Raw genomic sequence first — 12,740 nt, forward strand, 5'->3', positions numbered from 1 at the left:
AGCCCCTGTCTACCCCTTCCCAGACCAAACCTTTTCTCCATATCCCAACCTTCCAGGCGAGTTTCTGGGACACAGCAAATGCTGTGCTGGTCTTCTGGGCCTGTTCAGAGAGAGCAGCTTGCCAACATGTTGATGGGCTCTCTGTGCACCTCAAAGCTTTCCTGACCATTTTTCTCAATGCCTCACTTGTATCCAAACTTTCTGGTCTTTGAGTTGTACATGAGGGGATTGAGCAGGGATGTGGGGAAGGTGTAGAAAAAAGGCTTTGTCAAACTGTCTTGGGAGGGCTGTTCTGGGCATCCCACAGTCAAGGATGAGGGTGCTGGAGAAAACAGTGGCAGTGGTGAGACGTCCAGGTGGAGAAGGCCTTGTGCCCGTCTACACTGGGGCAGAGAGCAGTGATGCATTCATGCGATGCCCATGTGAACAAGAAGGGGACAAATGGCTCTAAAATGCCTTCCAGCCAGTTCTTTACCCATCGCAGATACACCATCCAGGCCACGAGCTGCAGCTTCTCCAGGAGATGCTGTGGGATATGGTGTCAAAGGCTTTACTGCAGTCTAAGGACACAACACCCACAGCCCGTGTGGCGGATTCACTCCCCACGACAGACTTTCCCTCATCTGCTCAGCCGGTCACCTTGTCACAGAAGGAGATCAGGCTGCTCAAGCAGGACCTGCCTTTCATCCAGCCATGCTGATTGGGCCCAATTACTCGGCTGGTGTGTGTGACCTCACAGTCTTTTCCCAGCCATGTTCCTGCTGTTGGCCAATCCCCTGCAGAGGCAGAAGTGACCTCACAGTGCCCTCCACACCCATTGGTTCCTACTGGACTATGAGTTCCTGAGACACAGTGACATCACGACATCGTACCCACCATCACCCTCCTTGTGGTCCAGTGTGTGAGCAGATCAAACTAAGCTGCTTTCATCAAATGTATCCAATAGATTTCCTATCAAGGGTTTGAGTGGAGAAACGTTTTTCAGAGGAGCTGCTGTATTTACTCTGGGGCATTTTACATCTCTGCTTCTGCCTGTTTTTTTCTTCTTCCTCTGTCTATTCTGACGTGAAAGAGCTCTCCAAGGAAAAGATTCATGGAATCCTACAATAACACAGGATGGAAGAAACGCCTGAACACCATCTCTGTCCCACTGACCTGTATGGAACCCCAAGGAACAGCTGATGGCATTTGTGCACACTTGGGTTCATCTCACCACATGTACACAGTGGACATGCACAGGATGTGTATGTTTACATCTCATCTGCTGTTGCCTCTCAAGAGGCAGTGACGACCTGGTTCAGGGACAGCACGGCGACCACGCTCTGGTCGCTCGGCTCATCAGCACACAGACACCAATGTGATGGACGGCAGAAGAGGGTTTATTAGCAGGTAACACAGGTTTATATACCTTGAGTCTACAACGTCACTTCCGTTTTGCTTACATCACGCATTCCTACCTGTCAAGGAGGGGCCACTACCTTCCCGTACATCGCGAGATCTTCCGGCCACCAGACCCTAACTAACTACAATCTGCACAATGAAAACAGGGACTTTTGACCAAGTGTTTCACAGAATCATGGAATGTCCGGAGCTGGAAGGACTCACAAGGATCATGGAGTGCAACTCCTGTCCCTGCACAGGACACCCCACAGGTCACACCGTGTGTCTGAGGACGTTGTCCAGTCTCTTTTTGAACACTGTCAGGTTGGGGCCGTGACACCTCCCTGGGGAGCCTGTTCAGTGTCCAGCACCTCTGGGGGAAGAACCTTTTCCTCATGTCCCACTGACCCTCCCCTGACACACCCTTCTTGCATTCACTCGGGTTCTCTCATTGGTCACCACAGAGAAGAGATCAGTACCTTCCCCTCCTTCTCCCCTTGTGAGGAAGCTGTAGCCACCATGAGGTCTCCTTCGAGTCTTTTCTTCAGCTCTGATGCTCAGAAACCCCTTGGTGTGCTTTCTGAAGCAGAAAGGAGAGCCATGAGCTCCAGGCAATGGGAAGGGGGATCCTGTCCCTCACACATGGCTCAGGGCTCTTCCTGGGACCGTGGGATGTGGGTGTGCAAGGCCCAGGGAAGGTCAACACTGGGACAACAACTTCCAGCTTCCCCATGGGGCTGCAAGAAGGCACCGAGGCCCCAGTGCCATGAGGACAACATGTCTTCTCCTGGGCCTCAGTGGCAGAGACAACTGCCATGGCCAAGGGGACAGAGACCTGGGTTCTGTGGGTCCCTTCCAGCCTTACAGCGCCCTTTGCCATCTCCACCACAGGCTGTTCTACACGGTGCTACCCCTGCCCCTCTTTCCCTGCAGGCTGCAGACACCCATCTCGCTTCCCCACCTGCTCTCACCCCAGCATTTCTGCACCTTCACTGCTGTGTCTGCACCCTCACTGGCTGCTCTTTGGAACACAAACCATGGGCTGATCCAGCTCCCTCTGGGTGAGCTCTTGCACCACAGCACTGCCCTTCCAGTGACATTTCTTACTCCTGATATCCATTATTCACCTTCCAAGTAGACTTCGTTTTTCTCTTTCCTGCTTCTTCCCACTATCAAGGAGAGCTCGACCATCTCATAAACTGCCCTTCATGCAGGGAACCCAACTCTTTAGGCTTCTTGTGGTCTTTTACCTGACCATAGAGAAGTCACCTCGCCATGATCTTCTAAGTCCCACGAGTGCTGCTGGCCTTTCAGCTTCTCTGACAGACACGACCATGTCCCTGCCGATGTCCCGTCATGTTCTCAGGTGGGATGGACATGACAACCCGTCTCTCTTCCTGGGTAAGACCTGTTGGCCCTTGGGCAGAGGTTCTTTCCCAGCCATGTCCCTGCTGCTGGGCTCTCACCTCCAGACACACAACTGACCCCACTGTCCCTTCACAGCCAAAGTCTTTCCACTCAATTATGAGTTTTGGAGACTCAACTGACACCATAATCCCATCCATCCCCCTCCTTATGGGCCACGACCTGACTAGATAAAACTATGCTTTTTTTCTCAAACTGATCAAATCTATTTCCTGATAAAGATCTGAGAGGAGAAGCATTCTTGACAGGAATGTGAAATGTTGAAACCTTTTCTATGTCCTCTCCTACCTCTTTTATTTCTTATTGTTTTCCTTCTTCCTGGTTGCTCATAGTGAATTCGCTACCTGAGGTGCAAAGCCAATCCCACACCCAGAGATGAGATCTTGTTTATTCCAGAGTTGTGCAAGTCTGGATGCTGGAATGAAACCAGAACAACAGATAGAGAAGGAACATCTATTATATACAAATCTTATCCCTACATTCAGACCCTCCCGGCAGTCCTAAAGAGCCAAGTGTTCACACATTGGCATATTGGTTACATAATCATTTTACCACTATACATGCTTGTTGAGAGAGGGTCCCGGGCTGAGCCTGGGGCTCCCATCCTGGGGATGTGTGTTTTAGTATTATAATGAGCGTAAAAGGAGCAAAGCTCAGCTAAAGGACACTTTATGTAACAGTCTTGAGACAGATGTTAAAACAAGACTCAGCTAATTGTGCAGGCTCCAGAGTGTCTGCGCTGCAAGGACAGTATTCTTTGCAGGTTCTGATTGGGTGTTTTAAAAGTCACTTTTATCTTTGTTAGAGCAGCAGACTGACCAAAACTGAGAGGATTTACATGTTTTAGGTTAGCAATTGCAGGCGGGATTCATTCTTTTAACTGGTAAGGACTACATCTTCTGTCTTCAAACACCTCTCCAATGTAAAGATTCATTGAACCATAGAATAATTCAGGTGTGAAGAGAGCCCTGAACATCATCTTGTCTCCCTCTCCTGCTCAAGGCAGGGTCCACCAGGTGAGGTTGTTCTAGGCCTCTGCCCAGCTTTGCATCCTCCACAAAGGAGCTGAAAATGTGCTCCATGACATAATGAAGAGGCAGAATAAAGCCGTTGGACAGTGTTGGCCTGAGTACTCATCACTGAGGGATGCCACAAGAAACTGGCTGAACACAGGACTTTGTGCCACTGATGATGTTTGGGTTTGGTCATGTTGCCAACTCCCCACCCATCACAACATCCACATCTGCATCCCAGATCTCACCAATTTGCTCTAAGGCACCACAGGAGACCATGTCTGGGGCCTTGCAAAACTCCATGTACTCAACACGCCTTTCTTTCCCCTGACCATTTGGGTTCAGCAATTCCTTCCTTGTCCTACAACTGCCTGGAAATGCCTGCAGCAGAATGTGGCCCGTTCCCTTGCCAGGGACAGACGTAGGCTGAGCATCCTGTCATTCTCCCAGTTCTCCTTCCTGCCATTCCTGAAGATGGGTTTGACGTCTGCCTTTCTGAGGGACCTCTGAACCTCTCTGATCACTCTGGCACTCCTGAGACCACAATCCAGAATTTCCCACAGGGAAAGAGGGGCAGGTGTAGTACTGTGTAGAACAGCATGTGATGGGGATGGCAAAGGAGAGGTAGCAAATAAGGACATTTGCAATGCGCCTGTCCAAGGGAGCTGAGATAAATCTCACTGTGCCACTGGGGTTTGTCCCTGGAGTCACACACAGTACTATCAGGGTTCTGTCAGGTGTCCACATCGGAGCTGGCCCTGTGGACTCTTAAAACACAGTGAGATGTTCAGGGACAGACAGTTTGTCTTATACACATAGAGGCAGGAATCACTGTGTCTCTCTGGCCTTCCCTTCCTCTTCCCAAAGGATGGGAGGCACCTCAGCCCCGTGGTGTGTTGTCATGTTCTGCACTCATCTTTGATGTCCCTCATCATCAGGAATGGACATTGGTTCAAGGAAGCACATCCCAGTGCTGCTTTCTGGTGGTTTCCTATGGGATATTAGTCCCAACATGATGTGACCTCAATAAACTCTCTGTCTCAATGGCCTTCATGGAACCCCAAGGAATAGCTGATGGTGTTTGTGCTGACTTGCGTTCATGTCAACTCACGTACATGATGTGCATGCTCACATCTCATCTGTACAAAGCAAACATGAACCTCTCACCTTCTCATTCGGTGTAATTCCATGGAGGGACAAAGATCTCTGAGCTGGGGTGGGAGGCCAGTGCTGGAAATGGTGGTTGTGAGGGGCCAGTCCATGGTGATTGGCCTGGAGCTCCTTCCATGGAGCCTTCACATTTCTTTATAAAAGTACTGTTATGGAAGCCAGCTCTGTGACACAAGCACCCATTGCCTGTCCCTCCTGCGCTCACAAGACTGACACACAGCAGGACGGTGACCAAGCTGCCAGAGCACTCGGGCCTTGCACCAACAACAGGGATGTGAAGGAGAGTGTGGAGTGGAACCAGAACAGCTCTGGAAGAACAAGCGCTGCTGCTCCCTGGCGGTGCTGCCATGATGGACTCTTTTCCCCTCCTCCCATCACGGGAACTGTCCCTGCAGCTCCAGAAAGGCCTTGCAGGAAGGATATAGTGAAAATCAAGTCACTACGAGACACTTTATTTTGTTTAAATACAACCAGACCATGGATCCTCATTTACACAGCCAGTGGTTATAAAAGAAGAGCAGACAGTGAATTAGAAAGCGAATGACATTATCACAATAAAAAAACAACCAATAACAACAGATAATACAGATCATAGGTTGGGACGGTAATTAGTCACATTAAAACTGCTTTGTAGAAGCAGATGTGCGGTTTAATGCTTCAGAAAACACTAAGATATGAGTTTGCACAGGGCATCCTTGAGCTCCTGGTTCCTCATGCTGTAGATGAGGGGGTTCACTGCTGGAGGCACCACCGAGTACAGAACAGACACCACCAGATCCAGGGATGGGGAGGATATAGAGGGAGGCTTCAGGTAGACAAACATGACAGTGATGATAAAGAGAGAGACCACGGCCAGGTGAGGGAGGCAGGTGGAAAAGGCTTTGTGCCGTCCCTGCTCAGAGGGGATCCTCAGCACGGCCCTCAAGATCTGCACATAGGACACCACAACGAACACAAAACAGCCAAATAATACTAAGACACTGACTACAAGAAGCCAAATTTCCCTGAGGTAGGAGTGTGAGCAGGAGAGCTTGAGGATCTGGGGGATTTCACAGAAGAACTGGCCCAGGGCATTGCCCTTGCACAGGGGCAGTGAAAATGTATTGGCCGTGTGCAGCAGAGCATTGAGAAACCCGGTGGCCCAGGCAGCTGCTGCCATGTGGACACAAGCTCTGCTGCCCAGGAGGGTCCCGTAGTGCAGGGGTTTGCAGATGGCAACGTAGCGGTCATACGACATGACAGTGAGGAGACAATACTCTGCACCAAAGAAGAAACATAGATGGAAGACCTGTGCAGCGCATCCTATGTAAGAGATGGTCCTGCTGTCCCACAGAGAATTGGTCATGGACTTGGGAAGAGTGGTGGAGATGGAGCCCAGGTCGAGGAGGGTGAGGTTGAGCAGGAAGAAGTACATGGGGGTGTGCAGGTGCTGGTCCCAGGCTATAGTGGTGATGATGAGGCCGTTGCCCAGGAGGGCAGCCAGGTAGATGCCCAGGAAGAGCCAGAAGTGCAAGAGCTGCAGCTCCCGTGTGTCTGTGAACGGCAGGAGGAGGAACTGGGTGATGGAGCTGCTGTTGGACATTTGCATACTGGACATAGGGCACTGTTAGAAGAAGTAAAGACAGTGACAAGGGAGGGGAGATTTCCCTGAATAAAATCAAGGCCATTACATACACTCCCACTGGTCCACACACCTTGTCCTTTTCCAGACCTTCCCTCAGCTCGGTGTCTGAGCCCTGGGTGGTGCTGGCTGGAGGTGCTGTGAGGAGCAGGGCCTGTGCCCGCTGGCTGCTGAGGAGTCAGCCCTGCTCTGCAGCAGGGGGCATGGGAACGGGGGCAGGGGACAGTCGTGGGATTTAGCTGTGTCAGATGGACCCAGGAAAAGTCTCAGCCTTCCCTAAGGTTTCAGCACCCCACGTTTAGCCCAGGACACATACGGCTTCTCTCACAAACCAAGCAGCATTTTTTCTGTTACAACATGTCTGTGGTTCTCCTTGGGTCTTTCAGATAATGTACAGATGCTGTAGGACAGGTTTGCATCCTGGAGGGTAGTTCAGAACTTGGAAGGAAACCGTCAGGAGATATCCAGGTGTCGTAATGATGGCATTTGATTGAGGGAGACTCAGCTCAGTCCCCAGCCCCACAGACTGCATTGCCCACAGCCCACAGGTCAGAGCAAAGCTGGGACACGTGTGCCCATGGACACACCTGCAGGAAAGGACCCACAAGATCAGGCTGTGACTCTGCAGCTGAAACTGCCATCCCCAGAGAGCCTGACAGCAAGAACAAGATCCCAACAGCAGTGACCCAGAGCAGGGGAGCGAGAAGGAAAATGCGGTGAGGGTGGGGGTGAGAGAGGCCAGGGCAGAGGCAGCCGGGCACTCAGACAGCGTCACCCTTCCCCAGCTGTGCAGCCACCTCCCAGACACCAACACTGCCGGGCAGCTGCTCTCAGCCCCTGTGCTCTGCAGAGGAACTGGAGCTCTGGCTGCACAGGAGCTGCTTCATGCCTTGGAGCCCCCGGCCCTGAGGGCAGAGGCTTTGCTGGGTGGGACAGGAGGCCAGGGGGCTGCTCACAGGAGGGATCTGACCTGCAGGGGGTCACAGGGACTTTTCTCTGTTCTCCCTCCCATAACCATTCCGGGTTCAGTTTCCTCTCATTTCTGATCATTTCCCTGCTGCCTGGAGATTCTCCCCCTGGGAGGTGTTTCCCTGTCCATGTCTGTTCCCTGTCAGTGCTCACAGACCATCCCACCCTCTGTGCCCTCCCCCTGGCCCTACAGATCCTGCCTGTTCACAGGGCACTGCCTGGGGGCGTCTTCCTGTTTGCCGGCTGGAAAACAGATTACAGATTAAGTGTAAGGTGTCCAGCAAAGGTGATGCTGGTTCTGCATAGGCAGAGGAGAGGCAAGGCATGCCAGGATTCTCTTGAAGACCTACTGCAGTTCATGTGTCTCAAGTATTTGTTTAAAATTAAAAACTGCCTTAATCACCACCCATTCCCCAGAGTTGGAGACTGAAAACACAGACTCAGGGAGGTTCCTTATCTTTGTAGTACTCTTTGTCTTCTTCTTCTCCTTGAAACCTCCTCTTGTCAATATTCTGGAATGAGCTGGAGCTGTGAGCAGCCCCGACCCATGGAGAACCCAGCAGCAGAAGGACCCTGCCCTGCCGGGGGTCGCTCCTTCCCCCCACAGCTTCTCCCCTCAGTGTTGCTGGGCTCTCCCAGGCAGGCTGAGCGCTGACCCTGGCAGGCGGCAGAGTCCCTGCCCGGCACAGCCCTGGGGTGCAGGGACCCTGCTCTGCAGGACAGCCCTGGGCACCCCTGCCTGCACATTGACATTTACACCCACAGCCACCCTGGGCAGAATGCAGCATTCACGTCTTGTCACTCTGACAGTGCAGAAGGCAACCCCTGCTCTGCAGCACATCCTCCCCTCTGATCAGAGAACCTCTGAGAGCTGTACTTACATCTCTCGCAGGCTCTGCAATGTGACAGCTTTCTGAGACCCTACCATGATTTGCAGATTCAATGCCCTGCAGCCACAGGCTTCATATCTGAGAGGATTTCATTTCCAGTGAACTCTCAGCATCCTCCCACCCCAGACTGCGTTTCCCTCTCTGTGCCTGGCTCCTGTGCCCTCAGTGCTGCAGGCAGAGCCCTCAGCCCTGCTGCGTGTGCAGAGGAGCTGCTCCTGGGCAGAGCTGTCTCTCTGCAGCGCTGCCGCTGCCATGAGCTCCCTGTGTCCCAGGAGCCCAGCCCAGCTCAGCAGCACAGGAGCAGCCCATGATGTCCCTTTCTCTGTCCCCTCTGGGCTCCTCCAGGTGTCCCTGGGGCTCCAGGGGCACATCCTTTGAGACAACCTGAAGTAATCAGTAATGTTATTTGTGTCTGCTCTACAGAGACACTTCTTGCCAGCAGTGTATTCTTGCTAGTAAAAAATAAATTGGTATGAGAATATTCCAGGTGTGGTCTCCTCAGGGCAGAGCAGAGGGGCAGGAGAACCTCTCTGACCTACTGACCACCCGCTTCTAACCCCCCCCCAGGTACCATTGGCTTCCTGGCCACAAGGGCCCAGTGCTGGCTCATGGTCACCCTGCTGTCCCCAGGACCCCCAGGTCCCTTTCCCATACACTGATCTCCAACAGGTCCTTCCCCAACTTATACTGGAACTTGGGGTTCTTCTTGCCCAGATGTAATACGCTACACTTGCCCTTGTTCTATTTCATTACATTTTCCCCGCCCAACTCTCCAGCCTGTCCAGGTCTCTGATGGCAGCACAGCTTCCAGTGTCAGCCACTCCTCCCAGCTTGGTGTCACCAGCAAACTTGCTGACAGCCACTCTATTTCCTCATCCAAGTCTCTGATGAATTTATTGAATAGTACCGGCCCCAGCACTGCCCCCTGAGGCACTGCACTTGATCCAGGATCAACTGGACACTGCCCCATTGACCACGACTCTCTGGGTTCTTCCCTTCAGCCAGTTCACAGTCACCTCACTCCCCGCTCATCCAGCCCGCACTCCCCAGTTTAGCTGTGAGGATGCTGTGGGAGACTGTGTCAAAGGCTTTACTGAAGTCAAGGTAGACCACATCCACTGTTTTGTCATCATGTATCCACCTCCTTATGTCTTCATAACAGTCAATGAGGTTGGTCAAGCACGACTTCCCCTTGGTGAAGCCATGTTGACTACCCCTAATGACCCTGTTGTCCCTGATATGCCTTGAGATGGCACCAAGGAGAAGTCGTTCCATCACTTTCCCAGGGAGGGAGGTGAGGCTGACCGGTCTAGAGTTCCCCGGGTCCTCCTTCTTGCAGTGACATTTGCTTTCCTCCAGTCCTCAGGCACCTCTCCCATTTGCCACAACTTAGCAAAGATGATGGAGAGCGGCCCAGCAATGACCTCAGGCAGCTCCCTCAGCACCCGTGGGTGCATCCCATCCGGACCCATGGATTTATGGATTTACCTTCAGGCAGCCTTGCCCACGGGATTTCCCCCAGCAATTGCCTGAACAGGCCAAAGTTTGCCCTGCTGAAATCCAGGATTGCAATTCTGCTCGCTATCCTGCTCCTGCCACACGAGATCCTGAACTCCACCATCTCCTGGTGGCTGCAGCCAAGGCAGCCCTCAACCTTTACCGCCTCAACCAGCCCCTCCTTGTTAGTGAGGATGAGGTCCAGCAGCTCCTCTCCTGGTCGGCTCCTCCACCCTTTGCATCAGGAAGTTCCCATGGATGCACTTGCTGAACCTCCTGGACTGTGTCTGGCTGAGTCGTCCTTCCAGAAACATCAGGGCAGTTCAAACCCCAGGACAAGCAGGGCCTGTGACTGAAGCCGCTCTCAGCTGCTGGAGAGGCCTCGGCAACGTCCTCACCCTGAGCTGGTGGGTTGTGATGGACACCCACAGCAGTATCACCCTAATGCTCCCAGTGCTCCCAGTAACCCTCCCACTGACCCTTCCAGTGCTCCCAGTAACCCCCACTAACCCCTCCAGTGCTCCCGGTAACCCTCCCACTGACCCCTCCAGTGCCCCCAGTAACCCCCACTAAACCCTCCAGTGCTCCCAGTAAACCTCCAGTGCTCCCAGTAACCCTCCTTCTAACCCCTCCAGTGCTCCCAGTAGCCCCCATTGTTCTCAGTAATCCTCCAAGGACTCCCAGTTAACCCCCAGTTCTCTCACTAACTGTCCTTGTGCTCCCAGCAGGCCCCCACAGTGCTCCCAGTAACCATGTTGTGTTCCCATTAACCCCCCACTAACCCTCCTACTGTTTCCAGTAATCCTCCCAGTAAACCTCCCACTGCTCTCACTAAACCTCCCAGTGCTCCCAGCAACACCCCCAGTGCTCGCAGTGAGCCCCAGCAACCCCCTCATTGCCCCCAGTAACCCCCCGCTAGCCCTCCCAGTGATCCCAGTAACCACCTAGTGCTTTCATGTGAGCCCTCAGCAACCCCCACTGTTCCCAGTAACCCCTCCCAGTGCTCCCAGTAACCCCACACTAACCCCTCCAGTGCTCCCAGCAACCCCCATTGTTCCCAGTAATCCTCCAAAAATTCCCAATAAACCCTCAGTGCTCTCAATAACCCTCCCAGTTTTCCCAGCAACCACCTAGTGCTCCCAGTAAACCCCCACCAACTGGAATGTTCCCAGTAACCGCCACAATGTTCCCAATAACCCTGCACTAATCCTTCTAATGTTCCCAGTTACACTCCCAATAAGCCTCCCAGTAAAGCCCCAGCAACCCCCAATGTTCCCAGTAATCCTGCAAAAACTCCCAGTAAACCCCCAGTGCTCCCAGTAACCCTCCCAGTGTTCCCAGAAACCCCCCACTAATAAACCTACTCTTGCCAGTAACCTTCCCAGTGCTCCCAGTAACCACCTAGTGCTCCCAGTAACTCCCCAGCAACCCCCAGTGTTCCCAGACACCTCCCCAGAGCACCCAGTGGCCCCCACTAACCCCTCCAGGGCTCACAGCAAACCCCATTGTTCCCAGTAATCCTGCAAGGACTCCCAGTAAACCCCCAGTGTTCTCAGTAGTCCTCCCAGTGCTCCCAGTAACCACCTAGTACTCCCAGCAACACTCAGGCAACCCCACATGCTCCCAGTAACCCTCCCAGTATTCCCAGTACTCCCCCACTAATCTTTCTAGTGTACGTAGTAACCCCCACTATCCTCTCCAGTGATCCCATTGTTCCCAGTAAACCTCCAAGAAGTCCCAGTAAACCCCCAGTGCTCCCAGTAAACCTCCCAGTGCTCCCAATACTCCCCCACCAATGTCCATCCTGGGGCCCTGGGCAGCATCCTCTGGGCACTGTGGGGCAGGGGCAGGGTCGGTTGTACACAAGTGGGTCAGCTCTCCACTCGGGTGGGCAGAGCTGCTGGGTGAAGCTGCCGGCCTGGCTCGCACAAGCCAGACAAGACCTTTTCTGGTTATCAGCATCCATGCATCCAGTCTTTCCTGTCACGGAATCCTAGAATCACAAAGTAGTTTGAGTTGGAAGTGACATCCACAGCCCGTCTGGTCCAACTCCCCTCGGCGATCAGGGACATCTTCAGCAGCTCAGGTTGCTCAGAGCCCCGTCCAGCCTGGCCTGGGATGTCTCCGGGATGGTTCATCCACCCCCTCTCTGGGAAGCCTGTCCCAGTGTTTTACTACCCTCAGTGTAAAAAATCTCTTCCTCATTTCATTCCTTGACTCTCCCCTCTTCTAGTTTAAACCATCACCCTTTGTCCTATCACAACAGGCCCTGCTCAAAAGTCTGTCCCCATCTTTCTTATTGGTCCCTTTTTGGTCCAGAAAGGCTGCAATAAGGTCTCCCAGGAGCCTCTCTTCTCCAGCTGAACTCCCCAACTCTTAAACAGGCAAACTCATGACATTTTAATTTTTCAATACACCAGTGTCACAAAAACATGAGCACATCTTTTTATATAGCATTTTATATAGCATCTATAGTCCCCCGTAGAGCCCAAACATCACCAGTGGTACAAAGTGCCCACAGAGCCAGTTACCAGTGGGATCCCTCAGGGACCAGCACTTGGGCCAACACTGTTGAATGTCTCTATTCTCCCCCTGTATGATGTGACACAGTGAACCTTCAGCTCCTTAGTGGATGGTGCAAAGCTGGACAGAGGCCTTGGACAACCTCACCTGGGTCACCCTGCCCTGAGCAGGACAGTGAGACAAGATGATGTTCACACCTGAGTTGCTCTGTGATTCCAGGAATCTTTCCCTTGGAAACGTTTTGGAAGAAGG

General features: G+C 52.8%; 1 protein-coding gene across 1 annotated transcript; it reads right to left on the reverse strand.

Annotated features, from left to right (window-relative positions):
• Positions 1–5,655: 5,655 nt before the first annotated feature.
• Positions 5,656–6,570, reverse strand: LOC309448632 (olfactory receptor 14J1-like; the record flags this gene model as incomplete). The annotated part of the gene is made up of 1 exon (XM_082070351.1): positions 5,656–6,570. One exon carries the CDS (start codon positions 6,568–6,570, stop codon positions 5,656–5,658), a length of 915 nt encoding a protein of 304 aa, XP_081926477.1.
• Positions 6,571–12,740: the final 6,170 nt, after the last annotated feature.

The sequence above is a fragment of the Streptopelia decaocto genome, assembly GCF_964273445.1.
Source record: "Streptopelia decaocto genome assembly, chromosome: 21".
NCBI lineage: Eukaryota > Metazoa > Chordata > Aves > Columbiformes > Columbidae > Streptopelia > Streptopelia decaocto.